The sequence below is a fragment of the Crocuta crocuta genome, unplaced genomic scaffold (genome assembly GCF_008692635.1).
Source record: "Crocuta crocuta isolate KB4526 unplaced genomic scaffold, BGI_CrCroc_1.0 scaffold67, whole genome shotgun sequence".
In the NCBI taxonomy this organism is placed as follows: Eukaryota; Metazoa; Chordata; class Mammalia; order Carnivora; family Hyaenidae; genus Crocuta; species Crocuta crocuta.
The window spans coordinates 3,664,228-3,690,425 of NW_027531896.1; the positions used below are offsets into that span (position 1 = coordinate 3,664,228).

The 26,198-nt window shown below is 36.4% G+C and overlaps 1 protein-coding gene across 6 annotated transcripts in view; it reads right to left on the minus strand.

The window, feature by feature from the left end:
* EML4 (EMAP like 4) overlaps nucleotides 1–26,198 on the minus strand; it is a 148,531-nt gene that overhangs the window by 73,104 nt on the left and 49,229 nt on the right. For 4 of the 6 annotated variants that reach the window (XM_077773520.1, XM_077773519.1, XM_077773517.1 and 1 more), the window contains exons 1-2: nucleotides 21,727–21,815; nucleotides 11,395–11,577 (exon numbers count right to left, since the gene is read on the minus strand). The exons of 1 other annotated variant lie outside the window; for it this stretch is intronic. In XM_077773520.1, coding sequence (XP_077629646.1) covers nucleotides 11,395–11,577; nucleotides 21,727–21,793 — 250 coding nt within the window. In that variant the 5' untranslated portion in view covers nucleotides 21,794–21,815. Of the gene's footprint in view, nucleotides 1–11,394; nucleotides 11,578–21,726; nucleotides 21,816–26,198 lie in introns of those variants that run through there. One more of the 6 variants, XM_077773518.1, reaches the window with a different exon arrangement.

The window sequence follows — 26,198 nt, forward strand, 5'->3', positions numbered from 1 at the left end:
AGATTATTCCTTTTTATAACCCAATACTATCCCATTATATGTATATATCACAATACTTTTTATTCACTTACCAGTTGACATTTGGGTTGTTTTCAGTTTTTTATATTGTAAATAAAGCTACAAAGAACTTAAGTGTATGTCTTTGTGGGATGCATGCTTTCATTTCTTAAGGTAAATACCTGGGTTGTGTGGTACCTGAATATTTAACTTTTTAAGAAACTGCCAAATTGTTTTCCAGAGTGATTGCACCAGTTTACATTCCTATCTGCACTGTATAAAAGTTCTAGTCGTTCTACATCTTGCAAATACTTGGAATGACCAGACTTTTCCATTTTTGCCACCGTGCTGAGCATGTAGTGGCATCTCACTATGGTTTTAATCTGCACTGCCTTAATGTCTAAAAGTATTGAAAAAATTTTTATGTGCTTATCTGACATATATATATCTTTGTTGGTGACGTGGATGTTTATATATTTTGCCCATTTTTTAAGTGGGCTGTCTTTTAGGTAAAACTTCTTTGACAGATACGTGTTACAACTATTTTTTCCTGTTTTGTAGCTTGCCTTTTTATTTTCAAAAGTCTTTGGAAGAACAAGATTTTTAAATTTTGATGTTCAATTAATTGTTTTTTCTCTTATTATTTGTACTTGTTTCTGTTATTTAAGACATCCTTTCCAAACCCAAGGTCACTAAAGTTTCCCCCTGTATTTTCTTACAGAAGACTTACGGATTTAGTCAAAAGCCTGTGATCCATTTTGACTTTATTTTTGTATGGTGTGAGATAATAGTCAAGGTGGGTTTGGTTTTGTGTGTGTGTGTGTGTGTGTGTGTGTGTGTGTGTTTTTGGCATATGACCAAAATCTTGAATTCAATTTTTCCTGCCTATCCTTTCTTACACCTAAGCTTTTACATTTGTTCTGCTACTTGGAATGTTCTTCACTTGGAAGGTTCATCCTCATCTTTTAAATTTCAGCTCAACAGCACTTCCTCAAAGAAGGTTTTTATAATATTACAAAAACAAGTAGTTTTGTGCTTCTTGTATATATCCCCATGATTCACACGGTGCTTGGCACACAGAAAGCACTTGAGCAGTATCTGAAGACTAAATGAATGCAACTTCACCACGACTGTCTCAAATTTCTGTTCTAGATTATGCTCTGTTTTAGTTCTATTCTCCCTACTTGCTAGATTACCCTTAAGGCATTCTCAACACTGCACTAGAATCATTTTTCTAAAACATGCTGTATGTCCTTGAGTTTGATATGCCATCAGTAGTAATATGCACCATCATCTTGAATGCCCTAGAAGGAACTGCTGCTTGTGAGAACTGTAGACACAATCAATTGTAAGAAACATGTGCTGCAATTTCAGAGATGTTAAAATGCAAGAAATACAGGGATTTCAGAATTAGTGGATTTCTGTAAATCAACCTGTTGCTCCTCAGTTTAAAATTCTTGAATGGTTCTCCAGTGCCCTCTGGATAAGAACTAAATTCCGTACAAGGCTTAAGAAAACTTTTCATTAGGGGCCCTATCTACCAGTCTAGGCTCATTTCTTAACACTCCCAACCTCACACCTCATGCTTCAGTTTACTCTGATCTCCTCAACTAAGTACTTTTACTCCTTTTTGCTTTTGCACCTGGACTGTCCTCTCTGGCATATGCTAGTCATCCCTGCTTGCCTAAATTAACACATATTCATCATCCATCTATCCATGAGTTTACAAAAGAGTAAAAGGCAGTTACTGGCATCAAGGAGTTCAAAATCTTGTAAGAGAATCACACTGGTAACAAAAATAGGTGATAAGTACAGTAACAGTGAAATGAACAGAGTATGAGCAAGCCAAAGGAAAGACACATAACTCTGTAAAGAGGAGTAGGAACACAGAACTCAAGAAAGGTTTCCTAGAAGAAACGCAGACCAAAGTGTTAAGCCAGGTAAAAGATGGGTGATAAGATACTTGGATCTTACTCTAATATGTGTAAAGAAACAGAAAGAATATAATAGCACATGGGGTGAGTATGAGTGCATGGAAGAGAGGAGGTAGACAAAAAGCTCTTTGTGTGGTGAAAATGTGAAACAAGAGAGCACAGTCCAGATGGGAGAGGTAAGCAGCAGTGAGATCATGGAGACTTTATCTACAGAGGATAGAGACCACTAAAAGGTTTTAACCTGAAAAAAAGGAGTTAGTTCAATTTACATTTTAGAGGAAATCATCTAGTGGCTGTGTGAAGAGCAGATTTCAGGGCAGTGGTCTGAGCACAGATGATGGAGATCTGAAATAAGAGTCTGGGAGCATGAATGCAGGGGAGGAGTCAGCTTTAAGAAATGTTTAGAAGTTAAAGAATTAAGAGTTCAGTTTGGGGACATTTTACACTTATGAATTGTGAAGGATAGAACAATCTAGTAAGATAGACAATTCTGAAGTGCTGGAGCCTAGGTCTGGGAACAATTTGGGAACTGGTACTAATAAGTGGCTATTAAAATCATAGAGGTGGATAAGGGCTGATGTCACGTCCTGCAAGGAACCTTCAACTCCAGTTTGAGTTAAGTATTTATTTTAGGTGCTCCTACAGCACCCTAAAATTTACCCTTTTAATAACAATTACGTATAATTTTATAATACTGACCTATCTGTCTTCTCAGTTTACCTGAGGTCCTTTGGGGGCAAAGCCCATGTTTTTTATTTCTTTAATCTCCAGCACCTAAAACAGTGCCTCATTCACTGAAAAGATGAAGGAAACATACACTGTCAACACAGTAAATGGTGTGGAGTAATACTAATTATCAAGTGCTTACCAGGACCTAGGCACTGTCCTAGGTATTTTACAAGTGGAATATCCTTTAATCTTACCCATAATCCTGAAAGGGATTTATTATCATCATCCCAATTTTACTGATGAAGAAACTGGAGAGATTATTAACAGGCTCAAGGTTCTATTGCAGTAGGCAGTGAAATCAACATTTGAATACCGGCAGAAGGAGCAGTAAATAAGCAGAAAGAAATAATTCTGCCTAATGTAGAGTGACATTTTAAGCAGTGCCAGGATAACACACAGATATTTATCAGAGAGAGTAGGGTGAAAGGAAATTCTAAGCAGATTAGTACTAAGCAATAGTACTAAACCATTGAGGGCCCCAGATACTAATATGATAGCAAGAGGGGTACCTGGGTGGCTCAGGATGTTAAGCATCCGACTTTGGCTTAGGTCATGATCTCACAGTTTATGGGTTTAAGCTCTGCATCGGGTTCTCTGCTATCAGTATAGAGCCTGCTTCAGATTGTTTCCCGCTCTCTCTCTCTGCCCTTCCACTGCTTTTGTTCTCTCAAAAACAAACACACGTTAAAAATAATAGAAATAAATAAATAAAAAGCAAGAAAAGGTCAAAGGAAGGTTTTCATGGTCGCTTTCAATCCTACAGTTTAATTCGAAATAGTTCTCGGTACTGGGAATCCTTAGCATGTGGATGGAAGAGTGAATGATCTCCCAAGGTAGTGGCAATGCATTAAGTAAAGCAGAGGCAGAAAACAAAAAGGAACTGTGGGTGAATGCTTGTGTTTTGGTTGAGAAGTCTAAAGTGTATGATTTGAAATTCAGAATATTAGGAACTTACCTGGAAGAATGGAACGTAAAAATGATTACTGAAGTGACACAAATCCCTGACTGGAATGCACCATTAGTGGTGTGTGTGTGTGTGTGTGCGCGCGCGCATATATACACACACACACACACACACATCCCTCCCCTATAGGGCTTGGGCACTATAAAGTCAGAGCTGTGATCTCAAAGATTAGCCTACAGGACGGGAAGCAATAGCAACCTCTACTTTTTTACAAAAGTAAAAGTAGTAGCTATTTCTGAGCAGCAACCTGGCTAAAATAAAGAGAAATTTAGGCTAAAAGTCTATAAACCAGGAAGGTATTTAGTTTTAATCACAGTAGAAACCATCATAATGCCAGCTGAAGGCCAACAATAATTTTTATACTTTACGATGACATAAGAATACTAGCCATATGGTTTATATTCCCTGATGACAAACCCAAGCATTGGACCTTTCTGATAACTTAGCCTGACAGTTCCTAAATACTAATGAATTTCACTATACTCTAGACTCAGAGAGTAAAGTTATCACTAGAAACTGCTGAATATTCAAAATCTCAAAATCTAAAATCCTGGCTACCCTCATTCATAATATCCTCTTATTCTTGGATCTATCCCAACCCTCCTTTCTAAACCAGTTTTTTTAAACCACAACTTCCTGCTTCTAAAACTTTCCTCTTCCCACATTCAATTTAACAAGTATTTACTGAGTCATCCCAAGGCTAGCTATGTTAGTAACAAACTGTCCCTGCCTTCAATTAGTTTACAATCTAGCAGGAACATCAAATATACATACCAAAGCAGACATACAAAAAACTTCTTAAATGATTCCAAGAAGAGACAAAGAAATGGAAATATTTTCAGGAAATAGTTTGAGCCTTAAAGATGGAAAAACAGGGGTGCCTGGGTGGCTCAGTTGGTTAAGTGCCAGACTTTGGCTCAGGTCATGATCCTGCGTTTCATGGGCTGGAGCTCCGCATCAGGCTCTGTTGCTGACAGCTCAGAGACTGGAGCCTGCTTCAGATTCTGTCTCTCCCTCTCCCTCTGCCCCTCCCCTGCTCGTGTTCTGTCTGTCTGTCTCTCTCTCTCTCTCAAAAATAAACAAACACTAAAAAGAATTAAAAAAAAAAAAAGATGGAAAAATATAGTGGGCACCTGGGTGGCTCAGTTGGTTAAATGTCTGACTCTTGATTTCCATTGAGGTCATGATCTAACAGTCCGTGGATCTGAGACCCTTGTTGGGCTCTGTGCTGACAATGAAGAGCCTGTTTGGGATACTCTCTCTCTCAAAATAAATAAACAAACATTAAAAAAAAAAAAAGAAGAAGAAGATGGGAAATTTTTTTCTCAGAAGGATAAAGGTGGTTCACATAGAACTCTAGGTGATACTCAAAATCTTTTATTTATCTTAGACTCTCTATCATATGCCCCACAGCTCCAACTACAGACCTCTTCTTCCCCTCTCTTCATATTTTCAACCTCCATTCCTTTTGTCTCACACAAAGGTATATTTCAGTCTTTTCAACTCCTAATGGCCACTAATTTTTTTTAACGTGTATTTTGAGTTGAAATCACCAAAGATAGGTTTGACCTTCATATAGAAATGGAACTCTGGAATTTCTGGAAACAGTAATTGCTGCCTGGTCTGAGGCAACATCCACTCATATACTTCTATATGCAAAGTGTATCTTAGAAGTCTTTGATCTACTGTCAAATAATAGAACACTTCCATCTCCTACCACAATCACCAGTCACTTTAGCCCAAGGGCCCACCAGAGAAATTCACACTTTCCAACCAGATTAGTGTAATTTACTCACCACCATCATTTACAGCCAACTTAATGACCATCTCTATCTTTTCCCAAATGTTATCTGGAATAAGAGGCAATGATACAGACCTGTTGCCTATACATTATCCCAGATTCTACAAATTAGGATTTTTTTTTTTTTTTTAAAGAAAACTGACACTCTCTACATTTTAATTCTGCCTCTGGGCTCTCTCATTTCTCAAGTGGCATCTGCAACGCTTGCTACTTACTTTTGGTTTACAAGCAGTTTCGTGGTGTAAAATGACTGATTTCCATCTTTAGATAAATTTGACTCCTTTGCTTATATACCACTGTATACTAACAGCTTGTCTTCACATAATGCCACTGGACTGTATTCTCAAATTACATTCATTTGGTCACCCTGAGAGGTCTTAATGGGTTTTCCAGGCACCAGCTGTGGCATAATTTGTCTTCCTGGCAGCTAATACTGCCAAAGTGTTCCCTGGGCCTTCCCGTTTGTTCCAAAGTACAGGTAATTTTTTTTTCCCTTTTGGCAGGAACTCAGTTGCAACTGCTACATATATTATGAACATATGCCGTCAAAAGGAAAAAATTCTCCAACAGAAAAGAAGGTATATGAGAAACTTAAATGACTGGCCACCTTAAAAAACTACTGGTAAAATTTTCTACCTCAGTTAAGTGTCAAGCATAATATACTGAAGAAAAAAATGGGGCTTAGCTTTTAATACCGCTGGCACACGAGGGAGAAGAAACTAAAAGAGAACTAAAAATACTGAAATGACTAGTTAGGTGTGCTTCTGACTTTGGCATTTACTGAATGACATTACTATGAAGTGACACGGTAGAATGTCATTAAGCCAGCAGCATACACAACATTTAGTTTTAGTCACACCTACAGCCCTATCTATCCCCTTGTATCATCACCATCTAGCAAAATTAGTTGACTTTATCAAAAAGGAAGTTGACCTACACTTTTAACCACAGCTTCATAAAAAGCTTTAACACTTATTTATCCAACAGGGGATTAGCCTTACTTCTAAAGAAAAATCCTCTAAAAAAGGTGATCACTCTAAAAAGTCATCATTCTCCTGTCAGTAATTTATGTAAAAGTGAATACAATAAATTCTAATTTCACAGAGGACTAAAAAAAAATTCACATAGAAGATAAAATTTTGCACAGTATGAGAAATTACCTTTTCAATAAAGAAAAAATATACAAGAAGCACTTAGGTGGTTAAGCATCTGGCTTTAGCTCAGGTCACTATCTCATGGTTCGTGAGTTTGAGCCCCACATCAGGTCTATGCTGACAGCTCAGAGCCTGGAGCCTGCTCTGGATTTGGTGTCTCCCCTTCTCTGTCCCTCCACTGCTCATGCTCGGTCTCTCTCTTTCTCTCAAAAATAAACAAACATTAAAAAAAACTTAAAAAGGGGCGCCTGGGTGGCTTAGTCGGTTAAGCGTCCGACTTTCGCTTAGGTCATGATCTTGCGGTTCGTGGGTTCAGGCCCCGCATCGGGCTCTGTGCTGACTGCCAGCTCAGAGCCTGGAGCCTGTTTCAGTCTGTCACTCCCTCTCTCTCTGACCCTCCCCTGCTCCCGCTGTCTCTCTCTCTCCTAGAAATAAAAAAAAAAAAAAAAAAACTTAAAAAAAATATACAAAATCCCCAGAAAATAATTTTTTTAAGAGTATTTTATGAAAAACTTCACTTTGCTTAAAATGATCATTACAAATATTCATATTAATCCTATTTAATATCAAAACTGACATCTGATTTTTATTAGGCTATATACAAATATCAATAATGAAGAATCACCTACTATTTTTACAATTATTTCTATTGTATATTATAAACTCAAAGATAGAGCTATTTAGAATTTCCAATAATACATTTAAAAACTTTAAATATGTATTTCTCTAAGTATCAATACTGGCAAACAAAAACTGGTCAAATTTTTCCACTAAAAGGAACCAGAGTTAGGGCACCTGGGTGGCTCAGTCGTAAGCGTCCAACTTCAGCTTAGATCATGATCTCAGAAATAAATTAAAAAAAAACAAAATTTTTTTTAAATAGAAGGAAACAGAGTAATTAATTTTTAACAATGAATTATGCTCATCTCTAAACTACTAGCTCCCTAAATTGTTATTTAATCAACTCCCCCATTAATCTATTTTATAGACAGCATTTTAAAGCCTGTATCTAAGTAACTTAAATAATAATCACGACGGGCGCCTGGGTGGCTCAGTCAGTTAAGCGTCCAACTTTGGCTCAGGTCATGATCTCACGGTTCGTGGGTTCAAGCCCCACGGCGGGCTCTGGGCTGACAGCTAGCCCAGAGCCTGGAGCCTGCTTCAGACTCTGTGTCTCCTTCTCTCTCTGACCCTCCCCTGCTCACACTGTCTTTCTCATTCTCAAAAATAAAAAAAAGAAAAAAAAAGAATAATCACGAGTGAGGTACCTGGATGGCTTAGTCAGTTGAGTGCTGACTTCAGCTCAAGTCATGATCCCGGCTTGTGGGTTCGAACCTTGCATCAGGGTCTGTGCTGACAGCTCAGAGACTGGAGCCTGCTTTGGATTCTGTGTCTCCCTCTCTCTGTCCCTCCCCCACTCACACTCTCTCTCTCAAAAATAAACATTTTTTTTTTAAAGTAAAAAAAAAAAAAAATCTCTAGTGGATCCCATTTCAGAATGTATCCAGGTTGGCACATTGTAAAAACAGCAGTCACAGTAAGCTTATGAAGTACAATTAATGGAAAGGAGCTCCCTATCTAATTAGTAAGAATTAAAAATTAAGAGTTGGTAGTATGTGGGGGAAAAAGTTCCAATGTAGCAGCTTCAGGTGGCTCTGTAACTCCAGAACTGGATTAAGTCTTCACTAAAGAGCCTTAAATAAAACTGATCCTAAATTCACTTCAGAGACAAAAGGAATTATGACTAAAGACAACTAAACAAAGACTGTAAAGAGTAACTTACAGAAAGCGTGTCCCCGGAAAACAGGAACTACAGCTATTTAATTGTATTTCTACTTTATGACACTGGAACAGGCAAGTGCTAAGTAACTGATGTATCATAACACTGTCTATCAAATTTTTAAAAAGCAGTCATTAAATTTCTCTATAAATATATTTTACTTTTTAAGAAATAAAAAATCAGAAAAAAAAGTTTAAATTTTTCTCAACACAAAATTACAACATACTGTTGTTTTAGCATAACAAAATTCTCAATGTTTTTAACTAATATGAAGTATTTAAAATAAACTCTTTTTTAAAAAAATCTTTTTAACATTTACCTATTTTTGAAAGAGAGAGAGAGAGCGTGTGCGAGTGCGCGAGCAGAAGAGCAGAGAGGGGGAGACACAGAGTCTGAAGTAGACTCTAGGCTGTGAGCTGTCAGCACAGAGCATGTGGGGCTCAAACCCACAAACCATGAGATCATGATCTGAGCTGAAGTTGGACACTTAACCAACTGAGCCACCCAGGCACCCCTAAAATTAGCTTTCAAAAATATTGTGGATAAATAACCAAACACTGTATCATTTTCTCTTTCAGAATTTAAAATACTTATACAGTCAGAAGCTGAGGTTATATGTCAATTATAGATGGTAAGCATGTTCTTTCTCTACACCAAGTTCACCTTCCCCGTAAAGCCCACACATACTAACTGATCTGGCTCCTCATTCAACTCTGACAACTCCAGAATCCTCTTATGAAAATTAATTTATAACCAAATAAAGCTTTTCCCTGGCTTGATTTTGGCAGTCCTCAAAGCTGGTTCTCAGAAAAATGTAAGGATTGCAATCTAACATTATTAGCCAAAATGGTTTCTATGAAGTCTTTTGCTAAACTTCCCAGTCCCTTATCCCATCACTGACACATTTAGCTTACTAACCACTGATGGAGCAGATTAATCCAGCTACTGTCTAACTCTCCACTATTAACTATGTAGGCCTAGAGTGTTTAAGGGTAGAAGTATAAGAATGGGAATCATACTGTGTGTGTGTGTGTGTATACGTGTATATATATGTGTGTGTGTGTGTATATATATATATATATATATACATATAAAATATACCACATCTTCTTTACCCATTCACTCATTTATTAAAAGTACAGCACAGGGAAGGGAATATAGTCATTAATACTGTAATAATGTATGGTGACAGATGGGGACTATCATGGAGAGCACTGACTAAACAGATTTGTTGAATTATGATATTGTACACTTGAAACTAATATGACACTGTATGTCAACTATATGCTTCAATAATAAAAATTAAAAATAACTTTATAAAGAATGGGAACCACAAAATCAGTCAGAATGCACCACCTCAATGCTCTCAAGGTGACTCAGCACCTTTGCATGTCTATGGTCTCCTATTTTCTAGTCATTCCAACTCCCCCTTTATTCACCAGCAGGAACCACCTTACCTTCTTAAAGAGCATCACTGTCTCCTGAGGAAAAAATGGTAAGGAATCAAAGTTCCAGCCCTGACAACTGTATTTAGTGACTCCCACATACTTCTAGCTCTTCCCAGTCTATCTCAGAAGGAGTCTTCTAAGACCAATAGTTTCTTACCTCCTCTACAATTCTTCCTTCTTCAGGAAGCCTGCCTCCTCAATTACCAACCCCCACTCATGTTCCCATTATCATCATCTTCGTCCCTACTGTCTTTTGTCCTCAACTTATCTTTATCCTCAAGTCTATAACATCTTAAAAAATAAAAATTAAATTAAAGCTGGACTTCAACTTAGCATCTTCCTGTAGCTACTGCCATCTTTCTTCCCTCTCAGGCCTACTGTTTGAAGAGTGGCTATATTCCACAATTCTCCTCAACCAAGCTGCTTCCCTAAATACTGTGATTTGATTTGCAATCCTATCACTCCACTACAATTGCTTGTGGAGGTTTCTCGTAATTTCATAAATGCCAAATCCAAGAGTCACCTCTCAGTCTTTGTTTTATTCAACCTCTTTGTAGCATCCAGCAACACGAATCACTCTTTCTTTGCTGAAATACTAGAGCTCCCAAAAGAACTATCCTGAGCCTTGTTCTCATTTTACATCCTTTTTCTATGGCTTCAACTATTACCCATAAGCTGAATATTCCCAAATTCATCCTGCTAGCCAAGATGAGCATGAACACTAGACCTATAATTCAGCTATCTATGTGTCTACCACCATACCACTTATACTTCAAATTCAACATTCAGAAACTAAATTCATAAATATCCTCACTTTGCCCATTGCCAAAATGGGGGATAATTATGCCTATGTCCATCTACTCTACAAAAAAAACCCTTAAGATATACGAAATAACAGGTTCAATTGCTTGATTAACTTAAAATAATTTAAAATTCTTTCTGGGTGGATGGAGGAAGGGAAAGGCCACACGCTATTTGCTCTAAACTCAGAATAATAGCATTCTAACGACTGTTTCTCTCAGCCTATGAAAACCCTTACTATCTAGAAATTAAAATTAACATGGTACTGGGGTTGGTAATAAGTTTCAGAGCTTAAATTCTTCAGGATTCTCTAATGACCAGAGAATGCTTAGAGTAAGGCCTTTTAAACTATGACTTATCATTTCTGTAACAGTAAGAGGACTAACTAAAAAAGTTCATAGGTGCGTACCTACTATGTTCAAGATACAATGCTAATTACTAAGGAAGACATAAAAAGAAGATTCAATTCCTGCCCTCAGTAAATTTGTTATCTAGTTGGAAAATACTAAATTCACACAAATACTATGACATAAAAGCCTGTATGTACAATCAGTGGTATTACAAAAATATTCCCACTTAAAATAATAAATAGTAAACTTTCAGAATTTCTTGGGAATAAAAAAAAAAAGAACTGAAAAACAAACTATAGTTACCACTAAGCCAAAAAAAAAAACCGGTCATTTTATGGTCTCAATTTTAATGTCACTAATAAAATACATAAGTTTTATATATTACTGCAAAGAAAGTGCAAAGAGCAAGACTTTTCCTACTTTAATAAACAATTACCTTTACTTGGAACTGATTTTTTCACTGAGGCTACATGATCTTCAGAAATTGCAAGACGCCTCAAAACATCAGCCAAAGCTGCCTTTAGCACTGTGATTTCATCTTCTTGTTGTTGAACTCGTAACTCAAGAGCTGAGAGGCGATCTTGAACGTCAGAGGTACTTGCAGCAGAAATACTATCATCTATAAAATGAAGAAGATTGTTTTTTTTAAAGTAAATTGTTCAAGAAAGAATCTAACAACAAATGAAAGGATCTATTCAGAGGTGCCTGGGTGGCTCAGTTGGTTGAGCGTCTGACTCTTGATTTTTAGCTCAGGTCATGATCTCACAGTCATGGGTATGAGTCCTGCAATGGGCTCTGTGCTGACAGCACAGAGCCTGCTTGGGATTCTCTCTCTCAAAATAAATAAACATTAAAAAAAAAAAAAAAAAAGATTCTTCCTTTCTCTGTCTTTCCTCACCCTCCCACCCTTGACACTCACACCCATGCTCTTAAAAAAAAGAAGAAGAAGAAAGGAACAAAAATCAGATCATTCAGATAAAGGTGATAAAAATTGGAGGGGGGAAACAAACCCATCATTTTTACACAGATTAACTTGTAAATATTTTCATAGCTATTTGAATAAATTAAAAACAGCAAAAGTTAATATATCTGACATATAAATTAAAATTATGAAGAATTTCCCCATGATCAAATTTTCCCTATTATTATACCACAACTTTAACTAGTTTTTCATCAAAATATTCTCTAAATAGATCACTTTGGAGACTTCTGGAAACTTGCAAGACAGTCAACTATCCAATGCATCCTTTTAAATTACAGCACCACTATCCTACTTCTCTATGAAAATAAAAAAAGGACCTTGTACAAATCACTTCAGTTTTGCTTTATGTATCACACTGGGAACCACTCACCTTCTGCATCAATGATCAGAAAGCACTCTTTATTTCTGTCTTTACTACTATACTCCCAAATACCACAAGATTCTGCTATATATTCTTGTTCTTTCTTACCCGATGTCCCAACCTCTTGAAAAAGGAAGTGTGGTTTCTATAAAGCACATAACTAATACTTATTTGCCTTAGGCATGTAACAACAACAAAAAGGCTACTTAAATAAAGTTTAACTATAACATAGAATTACAAACTACTTCTAAAGCTATGTAACTGTAGAGCAAGTTGTTAACAGTTGGGTCAATCAGAATCCAAACGTAGAGAAAGATCGACTGCTGTTGGCTAATGTACTATAAGCAGGAAAATTCAGATTCTTACGTAAGAATGGTTTGGACCAGAGTTTTATAAACTGGGTCAGTTATTCACAAAATAAGGCACAGTGTGCCATTTTTCTCATACTGAGATAATGTGTCATCCATCTTCTTAAAAAGACAATTTAACTCAAAGTTTGAGTTTAAAAAATAACAGCCATTTAAAAAGCAAGGCTATCATCATTTTGTTAGGGAGCAGTAAACGATATTTATGTTTAAGATCACATATGCCAACCGACCTCTCAGGCATACATATGTACTCTCTTCTATTTGCTTTGTTTTTTAAATTTTTTAATGTTATTTCTTTTTGAGAGAGAGAGAGAAGGAGAGGGACAGAGAGAGAGAAGGAGACACAGAAATCAGATTACAGGCTCCAGGCTCTGAGCTGTCAGCCAACATGAGGCTCGAACCCACGAACTGTGAGATCACAACCTGAGTTGAACTCAGACGCTTAACTGACTGAACCACTCAGATGCCCCATACTCTCTTCTGCCTTTCAATGTATTTCATGCATAACCTTTGAAGTACTAGTATGGAAGGAAAATTCACAATTTAGACTTTAACAGCAATTAGTTATATCACCTTAGGCAAATTATTTTATTCTTTGAACCTCAACTTCTTCATCTTTAAACAGGTTATGAGGAAGGTGCCTACTACATGTTTGATATCCAATAAATGTTAGGATATAACAATAGTACAATAGTTGTAATTTGAGAACTCTGGGTGTATTTGTTACATAAAAGTAGTTCTATCAAACTCTGAGATGCTTAAGAAAAGGACTAATAAGAACAATTCAGTCTCTCACTTTAGAAATTTTAATATTTGAGGTCTCTTTCATTTCACAGTGGCCCAGCTGAATTCTAGCTGACCCACACTCTCTGTAAGTGTGTTATGTTACACCACTATTATTTTTGTCTGCCCAGATGCTTTCTTATTTTCCTTCTTCTGGATGGAAGAAGAGAACCTCTTCTCCTTTGTGGAACTCTACCATTTTCTGAAGTCCCATTAGGGCTGTTAACCAATGTGCCTCATTCTCCCCTCTACCACCCTGCACTATTAACAGGCTGAACCATACAAAATGGCCTTTTAACTTGGTAAAAAATATTAACTATTGGCAATTTAATATGGTATAATCTACTATTACCTACAGGAGTGGTTGTGAGATATGGGCTAGGCCAAAGGGAATCCTCCCACTTCCCAGAGGCGGAGCTGTAACCCATCCTTCTTCCTGGTTTGCAAACTAAAGACACAGACCTAGGGCCATTAGTGACAGAGTCTTAACTAACTGCTCTGAGATCCAATTCTAGTCTCTGAAGCCCAAGACCTTCAATTCTCAGAGTTGCTCTAATATTCCTCCTAGCTAATTATATCTCCTAATAAATTCCCTTTTTGCAAGCCATTTCTTATAAGCCAAAGATCCTATGAAGTCAATAAATTATATGGACATGCCATTCTACACTGTTCTCAATTTATGAAGGATGAGTTATATAATTAAATTGCAATCACAAATAACATATTTATCTGATTTTTAGAAATACATAATCAATTATTTTGGGAAGGCAGCAGAGCCTGGTGAAAAGATTATCAGACTATAATGCCAAGGTTATAATTCTGGCTTTTACTACTGACCTGGTACTAGTTTTTACTTTTGTCAAGTCACTTAACTTTTCTCAACTTTTTTTTCCTTAGTGACTGAGGTTTTTATTATGTGAAACTTGTATAGTTAAATGAAAGGTGGTTCAGCTTGTAAAAATCCTACCATGACCTGCTAGGTACTGTGATAAGACACAAGGACAATTTTTCAAAGGGCATAACAAATATAAGGTTAACTATTAACAATATCCTGTACAATTTATATTGTACCTTTCATATTATTGCCTTATCCCCCTCCTCACACTATCTTTATTTTCTATTTGAGGAAATATCATGAGAAGTTAAATAGCCTTGCCCAAGGTCACCAAATCAGTCTTGATACCCAAGACTCAAACACAGGACTCTTCACTCACAATTTAAGTGCTCTCTATTTCATGCTGCATTCTTACAATAATCACAGGAGGACCAAAAAATATACTTTTTTCACAAAGCTACTAAAGGATTATAACTACTGAGTGACATAATGAGTTTTTTGTTTTAAAAAGGTCATTTTGGGGGTGTCTGGGTGGTTCAGTCAGGTAAGCATCCAACTCTGGATTTTAGCTCAGGTCATGATTTCATGGTTCGTAAGTTCAAGTCCCACATCAGGCTCTATGTTGCCAGTGCAAAGCCTGCTTGAGATTCTCCCTCTCCCCTGCTTGCACTCTATCTCAAAATAAATTAATAAACATTTATATGGGGAGGTAGAAGGAGGGAGGTCATTTTGGCTGCTGTGTGAGAACAGGCTGGAATAGAATAAGAGTAAATGTAAAACCAGGCAGGAGACTATTGTAACCCATGTGAAAGGTGATGGTGGCCTAAGTTAGGGTTAAGGTGTCATGTGTCTCAATTTGTCCAACATAAATATGTCTGCTGTCTTAGTATAAAGATTATGACAATGCTCCTTCTTGCACTCTCAAATTTCCCCCTTTGGATGATCAAATACAGGGTCAGCAGCAAGTGGAGACAAAGGAGCATAGCAGGTGATATCCACAGTTCCTTATAGCTCCCAAATCCCAAAACCCCTTCCTGTCTAAAATTTTGGCTCTTCACCTTTTCAGGGACAAGAATCTCTTAGGGAATCCAACAAAAGCTGTAGGAGAATAGTGCATGAACTCTGGTGTCACAGGGCTTGAGTAAATCTGTTTGCTACTTGCCAGCTCTGAGACTGGTTTCCTCACATGTAATTTTTCATGCTACTTAGTATGTATCTCAGCCTTGAGGCTGTTAGATAAAATAATGCACAGTACTGCCATAGAGTGAGGGTTCAGTAAGATTCTATCCTGCATAGTGATGTTCTTTAGTACACTGTTTACTACTGCCACAAAATTGGAAATGATGTAAAGTCCATGGATAGGGTTAATAAGCTATGATACGTTTACATCATAGAAAATTAAAAGCAACGAGGTAGGTATATAAACTAAAAATTTAAGGGGCGCCTGAGTGGCTCAGTCGGTTAAGCATCTGACTTCGGCTCAGGTCATGATCTCGAGGTTCGTGGGTTCGAGCCCTGTGTCGGGCTCTGTGCTGACAGCTCAGAGCCTGGAGCCTGTTTCAGATTCTGTGTCTCCCTCTCTCTCTGACCCTCCTCTCCTCATACTGTCTCTCTCTCTCTCTCTCTCTCAGAAATAAATAAAACATTTTTAAAAAATTAAAACTTTGAAAGATCTACTAGACGACTTAAGTCAAATAAGGAAACTGCAAAACAATATGTACTGAATAACTTATTAAAATACACACATGCACCAAACATACTGGTAAAAAATATAAAGCTTCAGGGGCGCGTGGATGGCTCAGTCTGTTAAGCATCTGACTTTGGCTCAGGTCATGATCCTGTGGTTTGTGAGTTCAAGTCCCATGTCAGGCTCTTTGCTGAGAGAGCCTGGAGTCTGCTTCAGATTCTGTGTCTTCCTCTCTCTCTGACCCTTCCTGCTCACACCCTGTCTCTCTCTCAGAAATTATAAATAAACATTAAAAAAATTAAAAATAAATAAAAATAAGGCTTCATATTTATATATACATATATTGTACACATAGAAAAAAGTCTAGAAGGATACACATCAAATTGGTGACTGGGTTATTTCTGACTAGGAGAGTGAGACTGGAAAGAGAGGAGTAAAAAGAAATTTTTGCTTTTCAGTGTATTTCTATATTATCTGAAATTTACCATAAAAATTTATGTTACTTAATCTTTTTAAGTTTATTTATTCTGAGGCAGGAAGGGTTGTTGGTTTTTAAAACAGCCTCTTTTCTAGCCTCCATAATCAATGAGTGTACATTTATGTTAATTGCCTTATATTCTAGTATGTTTTTAATAAAACTGGAACACTGTGCATGGAGCAAACTTGCTTTAAGAAATTAAGCTTCTGAAGCAATGTATTTTAACTTAGGATCAAGTAACATATAGGGGTGCCTGGGTGACTCAGTCGGTTAAGCGTCTGACTCTCACTTTCGGCTCAGGTCACGATCTCAGTTTGAGCCCCACGTGGGGCTCTGTGCTGTCAGCACAGAGCCTGTTTGGGATTCTCTCTCTGCCCCTCCCCCACTTTCTCTCACTCTCCTGCCATTTTATAGATAAATAAACTAAGACTCTAGGTACTCAAGTGAGTTACTCTTGGTCAAACAGTAAACTGGGGTCAAAAAGCTCCCTGAGATAACTAAAGAATCCATCGCTCTTACTCTTTCCATTTTGAAAACTTTGTTCTTATTTTTTTCTCTCTCAATCTCTAATGCACCACACTCTCCTTCACAAGACATATTTGTTCGGTAAATAGAATATATCTACTTCCTGGGAGCTTTTTACACTTCCTTTTCCTAATGGAAGTATATATTAGCTTCTTATACCACAATAATCTCATTTCTTTGCTCCTTTTCAAAATAGTTTCTAGCCTCTAACAATTCTCAAGGATTCTTAAACTCATTGTGGGAGTACGGTTGAGGGAGGTGAATGGAGAAAGGAGGTCCATAAACCTCTTATCCATCAGTCTACTCTCATTTGTTGGCATAAGTCTCTTTTATTAGCGGTGGATTCAAATTTATACATAACTAGTAAACTTCAATATTCAGTATTATAGTGTTAAAACTATGATAGCTGTTCATTATGCTTTTACTACAATGAATCAGTTAATTTGGCTTCTGAGTTGTTCAGAAATACGTTACCTTTGCAGAGATAAATATGTTCTTTTCTAAATATCCAACAGCTGGCAATCCAGCATCACATCAGAATGAGATATGCCTATTAATTTAGCACCTTGTCAATGCCAATCATTCTGTGTCTTTCTAAAGAAAATACTTTCTTGCCTTCTTGACGAGGACATACAATTCTAATTCATCCACTTCTAGATGGCTCAATCTTCACTGAGAATTCTAATTACTTTGTGCTACAAGCACTGTGACAGAATGATGCTCTAGAGGTTATTATGTTTCTAATTAAATAATTGAAAGTATTACATTTTGAAATTTCTAATCTTTCTTGATACTTTTTCTGCTTCGCTGTTTGCATCTAGGATTAACTATGCCTGTCTATAGCAACACTCTCCCAATCTAACTTCTGGCATTGCAGGATACTGGATAACCAAGCTTTTGTTTGTAAGAAAATAATCTATGAAATTAGAACTTCATACATTATATATATAATTTACACAATATAAAAAGAAAGGAAAAAAAAAACAAAGCAGCCTTAGACCTAATATTTGTGTCATTGGAGGCCCAGAGGGAGAGAAAAAGATTCTAGCTGATAAAAATATATAAAGAAATCATGGCTAAACTTCCCAAATTAAATTAAACTTTACAAATTCATTAAAATTAAGTATATACTGAAGTTCTTATCTCCACCACACACAAAAATCAAATCCAAGTAGATTAAACAATTAACGATAAAATACACAATAAAGAGAAAAAGCAATTTACAAACTGGGAGAAGAGGGTTTTAACACCTATAACCTATAATGGATTAGAATCCTGAATAAAAAATTCCTGCAAACTGAACAGAAAAACTGGTAAAAATCTCGACTAATCATCTCAAAAAGGAATGGCCAATGAACATATGAAATGAGGCTCAAGCACCTCATTAATAATTTTGGAAAGTAGGGGCACCTGGGTGGCTCAGTTGGTTAAGTGTCCAATATCAGCTCAGGTTATGATCTCACAGTTTGTGAGTTTGCACCCCGCGTTGGGCTCTGTGCTGACAGCTCAGAGCCTGGAGCCTGCTTCAGAATCTGTGTCTCCCTCTCTCTCCCCCGCCAACTCTTGTCTTCTCTCTCTCTCTCCCTCAAAAATAAGCAGTTTAAAAAATAATAATTTTGGAAAGGAAAATTAAAACCATACAAAATACTATTTTATACTCACCAAACTGGCAAAACATTCAAAGTGTGACAGTATCAAGTGTTCCCAAGGGTACGAAGTAATGTGAACTCTCCTACATTACTGCTAGGAGATATAAATTGTTTCAATGACTTTGGGTGGGGTGGGGGGAACCCAACTATGGCATCAGTTGGTAAAACTGAAGGTGCCCACATCTTATGACCCAGCAATTCCACTTCTAGGTGTACGTACCCTATCCTACAGTAGGACTGGCAAGTGTTTTCTGTTAAAGAACTAGATAGTAAATATTTTAGCTTTGCAGACCATATAGCCTCTGTAGCAATTACTCAGATCTGCCTTTATAACACAAAAAAAACCAGCTATAAAGAAATACGTAAATGATTGGGTATGGCTATGTTCCAATAAAACTATTTACAAAACAGGTTATCTACCATGTATTCCCAATCTAGGCTCTTGCACACATATACCAAGAGGCATGTTCAAGAATGTTTACAATGGCATAGTTCAAAATAGAAACACTGGGGAAAAATACCTAAATGTTCATCAACTGTAAAATGGGTAAACTGTGATACGAACATTCAACACAATAATACAGATTGGTAAACTATGGCTACATGGAACATCATATATGAATCTAAGGAATATACTGGTAAGTCAGATGAACTTTATAAAAGTTCTAAAAACACAAATAAGTAATATGTTTAGAATAAAACTATAAAGAGAATAACATACACAATATTTATGACAAGTTACTTCTGGTCATATAGGGCAAGGGCTAGTATAGGGAGGCATTCACAGATAATATGGTATCTATGTCATAAAAACAAAAGAATTTCAGAGATAAGTAAATTATACTTTCCTCACTTTATTTTCTGGAGAACAATGAAACCATCTTTGCAAATTAAAATTTCCAAAACAGATAAAAAGTGGAGTTGTACATACAAAAAACTCTGAGGTTTTATGTCATAAAATAACTACATTAGATAGTTTTTATGACAGTTTTGAGGCTAATGGTAGGACCCTTAGTTGTCACCTATAAATCTTTGTGAGGAAAAAAGTAGTTCATTTCAGAAAAGTATATTATTCAGTACACAATACCATTCAAAGAACAAATATTAAAAAAATGTTTTTAATTGGTTTCTGATCTCCCCTTGTTAAAGTACTTATGTTAAGGCACTGGCAGGCATTATTAGGTAGAAAGATAACGCAAATTAGAAGATTAGAGGAGCTAATAAGGATGAAGAAATATGAGAAAATATTAACAATACCATGCATTGTTTACAGCTGGAAAAAATATGGCACTAGCTTAAAGGACTATAAATAGGCAACTGATTAAATGGTTGCACTATGGTATACTATGTACTCTTAAAAAGGATGATGTATATTTATAATCATAAACAAGTTTATTAAGAGTGACCACATACTAGGTAATAAAACAAAAAATTTGCAAGGCAACAATTATCATATATTCTGTGTAGAACTGTATATCCATAGGTATACATGTACATACAGATATAGAGACACTAGAGGTAGATCTCAGAGAAGTGAGATTTCTGAGGATTTTTGCTATCTTATACTCTTTTAAATGAATTTCTGCATGTGCACATATGCGCATACACACAATTCTATGTAAGTAAAATTTAAATTATTTTCTCAGTAAAAAAAAAGCTAAGTCAATTCAGGCTGTGATGTAAACCTATTTAGTAAATTTTCAGTACAAATTGGGTTAATTTGTAGATTTTTATGAAAATCTACAGAGTGAATTGAAAGCTTCTGCAGAGTGAATGAAAGCATTTCTGTAAAAGTATAAATATAAATGATACTCAAAAAGAATATTCTCAGGCTAAGAGGAGACATAAAAATCAATACATCCATAGAAAGACCTGGTCTTTAAACATAACACAAAACACAATTACAAATGATTTACCACATTAAATTCATATCAGAAGGGATTTAGCATCTTAAATGATATTTTTGTTTTGTTCTAAATTGTAATCGGTGGTCTTCAAATATTGCGTAAAGACAGAATACTTAAGGACTATATCAAGAAGTCATGCACTATGTATTCTACAGCAGCTACAATTTATTTGTAGAAATAAACCAAAGAAAATATATTCATAAAAACACAGTCACTCTTAGGAAGATAGATTTGTATTTATGCAGGAATTAAGGTTTCCTATTTATCATAATATTCTATTTCAAAAGTCACATTTTCCTCTCAAAGAAGTTTTAATTAAGTAAGGCATTTAAATTGTTAAACCTTGGATACTTTATTTCGCTAATAAATGACAATATTAATTACCTCCAGTTAGCAATATGATTCTATGAACATAAGACTGATTTCTGGCTTCAATGAAATAACACAAACAATGTTGCTTATTTTCCATTTTTAAAACTGTTTTTCCTTGTAATACAGGCTTACTAAAAATTCATCTACTAGCATAAATGAAAAGAGAAACTGTGTCAAGTAAAAAAAAACAAAAACAAACAAAAAAACCAAACACACATACACACACATACACGGAAAAACATTTTTGCTACAGTACTCAGCATGGTGGCTGGTCCCAGGGACGGACTTTACTTCATTCTATCACCAGGATTCACTTACAATTAAAATGGCTCCCCCCCCAACTCTTACTTAATTTAACACAAAAGAATTAAAAACAGATAGTTCTGCTTTTGATGAAATTTTTGGGTTACACTTCATAGAAGCAAACATCAAGCTTAATTACACAATTTTATGATTTGCTATTATTTTAGAGAAGCATTTTTTAATTATTTTCCATTAAAAGCTGCTGTTTTAATTTTTTCCCTCAAGAATAATGTAATGGCCATCCTTTGTGGGAAGGGCAGAGAAAGAACAAGTTGAGCAAAGCCCACTCTGCCCTCACAAAAGGATTGTATTTGTTTATATAGTGAGTTCTCTCTTAAATACTTTATAAAAATATGTAAGCAAATATTTATGCCACTACTGACACATATATTTAGAGAGAGAAGGGGGGGAAAAAAGAGAACGGATCTAGGTTCATTCCCAAGTCCTCAGACTTCTTTTGTCATGAGTAAAGTCTGTGAGACAAGTCTTGAATTCCCAGGAAAAGAAAGATACGTTACCAGTGCAGAAGTTCGTAAATGTAGAGGAAACACACACTGAAGCGAGACCAGGCAAGCTGTCTTCCATTCTTGCCACCTACGTTACAAGCAATATAAACCAGTTCTGTCTACATTTCCTGCTGCCTTCCCAGATAGTTCCAGAGCAAATCCCAGCTCTCTAAATCTCACGACATACTTTACATTCTGAGGAAATCCTCCCGGTCCAGATGGCCTACCACAAAGCACTTCTATGTTGGCACAAATAAAACCTTCTTAAGATAGCTCTTCTCCTGTCCCTTTGCTCTCTGAAGTAAAGAAAAGTTTTCTACTTATTTATAAAGAGAGACAAAGACACTGAAGGAGAGAGAGCAAACAGAGCATGCAGTCATAAGGGGGTAAAGATAGAGACAAAAAACTTTGGCTGCTTTGGGGAGTGGCTAAACTCCAGGCATAGGCAAAAACACATGAATTAATACACCACATGAATGAATATTCACTACAATAATTTGGTTGTCCCCAGATACTTTTCTGATCTTCTTTTAGCTGATTAAGCGTAAGGTGCAACTGCTTCAAATACAAAACTCAGTTTTTGCCCTTTGAAACTGAAACACAAAACATACTAAAGAGTTTCTATAAATAACAGAGGTAAAGCCCCCAAAGTATTTTCTCTACTAGGAAATAAAAAATAAATAATGTGTGTGTAAAGTGGCAAGTCACATTTCCTTTTTCCTTTTTGTTTTGAATAAAATCCACTGAAACTTTAAAGAAACAAAGATAATTATCACTTTTCAATGATTTTTTTGAAATTTTAGTGTTAAAACATGGCGATTAGCACTGCACTTAAGTGAGATAAATGTAATTAACAATGAGAATAGTAGTTTTTCTTAATTCACTATTTTCCAAATTACTGTAAAATAATACATCTGCAGGAGTAGTAATTTTTTAATACTTATTTATTTTGAGAGAGAGTGAGCAAGTGAGCATGAGCAGAGGGGCAGAGAATGGGAGAGAGAATCCCAAGCAGACCCTGAGCTGTGAGCACAAAGCCCAACACAAGCTCGATCCCACGAACTGTGAGATCAAGAGTCTACAATGCACTAAACTGTGACTCTGAGGTAGTGAAGATGGAAGGGGGGACATAAATGGATGAGAGGTGGAGACAGTGTTGTGTAAGGTTGACGATGGGGTTTTTTCTCGAGGTGAAAGGGCAGAATATTTTCAGGGTCTGGGAAAAAAATCAACAACAGAGTGATATGTACTAATATGAAAGGACTAGTTAAAGAAGATGTAAAGGGCTAAAATAGAAAATACAGCCCAGGGGTTCCTGGCTGGCTCAGTCAGAAGAGCATGTGACTCTTGATCTTGGGGTCGTGAGTTCCAGCTCCACACATGGTGTAGAGATTACTGGGAGGGAGGGAGGAAGGAAGGAAGGAAAGAAATACAGCCCAAAGAATGAGTTCTGAAAAGGGACACTGTTTTATCTAAGAAGGAAAAGGATAAAAGCAGGCCCAGATATTTGTTTTTATACCTAAGATTTTAATCTGTAAAGTAGGAGACAAGTTTGCCTATTAAAAAGAGCTAGTTCAAGAGCTACAGTGGGGTATGGAATGTCTGTACCCCCTGACACATCATATTGCAGGATACTGTTAATTATCTTTTAATAAAGTTACATTCTAGGTTCCTAACTAGATTGCAAAGTGCTCTAGGGGAGAAGCTATTTCTTTTTATTTTCCTCTACACCTGGAAAGCACCATTAGCACTGGTAACTCTCCAAACACTGGTTGATTTATTATGGCCACACTGTAGAATCAGCAGCAAAGACAGAATTAACCAAGGGGCAAGCTGGAGACCCATTTTACCTTAGTGACATGCAGAGTACTGGGTTTGCTTTAGAAGAACAGAACCCCCACATGAGAAGTTTCATGGGGCTGGGAAGAGGATCTGGAAGAAACAATTATGGCCAATGACTGACAGAAAAGACAGGTTCTATCTCTCACTGCCCTAAATATTTCTTCCTTTCCTGAATATTCCCTTTTCCTCTTTTGTACCTGGAGATTCTGTGTCTCTTTCCCTGCCTTTCTTCCCCTTCTTTCCCTCTCTCTATCACAATATGCCCATTAAGTATATTTTTGTTATTGCTGTCACAGTTTTAGGGATTTAGCCCAATCAAGAGGTTAGATATTTTTGCACTAACAGGCCTCAACCCAGGACTACAGACAACTTATTTCACTAGATTTTTTGTTATGAGGAAATAAGCTAAAATGACTATATCTCTCCATTAAAACAAAGAAACAAACAACCCACTCTATTTCCCTTACTGATTCCTTAGACAAATTCAATGTTTTCTTTATGTATTTAGTCCTAAACTTATTCATTCACATTTTCTCTCTCCCTCTTCTCCCTGCCCCCCACCCCTCCTGGTAAATCATCAGCCCTTGGCAAAAATATAGTACCTGTCTTGCTTTAAGAAAAATATTCTATCATGTAAGTTTTCATGAGCAAAACTGATAAAGTTCATGTGTAACCAAAAACTTATTTAGTATGTATACAGTGGTTAAGAATATAGTGGTGGATTTAGACTGTCTGGATCCAAAAACTGGCTTCACCATTTATTAACTGTATAACTCTGGTCAAGTTTCTTAACTTCTCCACACCTCTGCCTCTTAATCTTTAAAATGAGGCTAAGAGCATCTAACATATAAAATTATAGAGACTTTAGATAAAAATCATTAAAAAGCACTTTAAAATGACAGCAAAATATGGAAGTCTTATAAATGTTAGCTATCACTAAAATAATTATTAAGATTCTAAAATAAAGGCCTGGTAAACCCCCACCTAGACTGGCTAAGTTCTCAATGTTCAGTAAGATTTGCAGGGTCAGGCACCCAAGCAGTAAAGATTTATTGAAACAGTCTCTGAAAAGTCAGCAGAAAGATATGCTACATTATTTTACTAATTACTTATTTTCATCATCAGAAAGTTAAACTAGTGGGGGGGGGNCCAGTTGGGAGATCCAGCCCTGCGTCAGGCTCTCAGCTGTCAACGTGGAGCCTGCTTCAGGTTCTCTGTCTCCTTCTCTCTCTCAAAAATAAACACTTAAAAAAAAAAGTTAAATTAGAATTAGCAGGAAAGATTCAGAACAACACAGAGGTTTGTATTATCTACTTGATAATCACTTTTTTTTTTTTTTTTAATTTCTGAGAGTGAGAGAGACAGTGTGAGCAGGGGAGGGTCAGAGAGAGAAAGAGAGGGAGACACAGAATCCGAAGCAGGCTGTGAGCTGGCTGTCAGCACAGAGCCCCACGTGGGGCTCGAACCCACAAACTGTGAGATCATAACCTGAACCGAAGTCGGACGCTTAACTGACTGCGCCATCCAGGCACCCTTTGATAATCACTTTTAACATTTAATGAACTTCTAATTATATGCCACTCATTGTTAGCATTTGAATAAGATAGTCTCCAAACCTAAAAAGCATGGATGAGTAGGGGAGAGAGAACTGTTAACAATGTGTAATAAAACACTTGCCCTGATAGATTTATACAGAAAATAGTGGGACTCAAAAGAGGAAGTCAGTCAATTTTGAATGGGAGGGGGAAAATGAAAGTTTGGTCTCTGGAACAAGTTATTTTAAAAAAATATATTGATGAGAATTTTTCTAAAGCAATGCAACTGGAGAGCTATGTAAACCTATAAAACATCAGGCAAAAACAGAACTCTTTTAAAAGCATTTTTTAAAGTTTATTTGAGAGAGAGAGACAGACAGACAGACAGACACACCATCCCAAACAGGCTCCACACTGTCAGTACAGAACCCAACATGGGGCTCAATTCCACAAACTATGAGATCATGACCTGAGCCGAAATCAAGAGTCTAAAGTTTAACCAACTGAGCCTCTCAGGCACTCCCAAAACTACAACTTATAAATAATAAAATTATAGATATAACCCAAACAATATGATTCTAAGTACTAAATATTAAAATGTTATATAAGCTTTTAAGTATATGATACTTTAGTCTATTTGTTTTTGTAAAAAAGAATATTTTATCGAAACGGTTAAGACAAAGAGAGGAGGCAGAGAGAAAGGGGGACCCAGGCTCTGAGCTGTCAGCACAGAACCTGACATGGCGCTTGAACTCACAAGGTGTGAGATCATGACCTGAGCTGAAGTCAGACACAACAGACTGAGCCACAGAAGCGCCCCTACTTTGGTCTATTTTTAAGAATATGTAGCATTATTGCTTTTAAAAGTAACACAAATTTTTAGATTTCTGAAAAATACTTATTCATCCTACATTTTATTGAGTGACTAGTTTGTCAGGCACTATGTTAATTCGCAAGGACACAAATTCAAATTCAGTTCTTCCTACTTCGAAAAGGAAAAAATTTTAAAGGCATAACTTGGAAAAAAATATTGCAACACATATAAGAAATATGTAAATATATCAATATGAAAAGACATTAACCTGATAAAAAATGTGAAAAAGATGA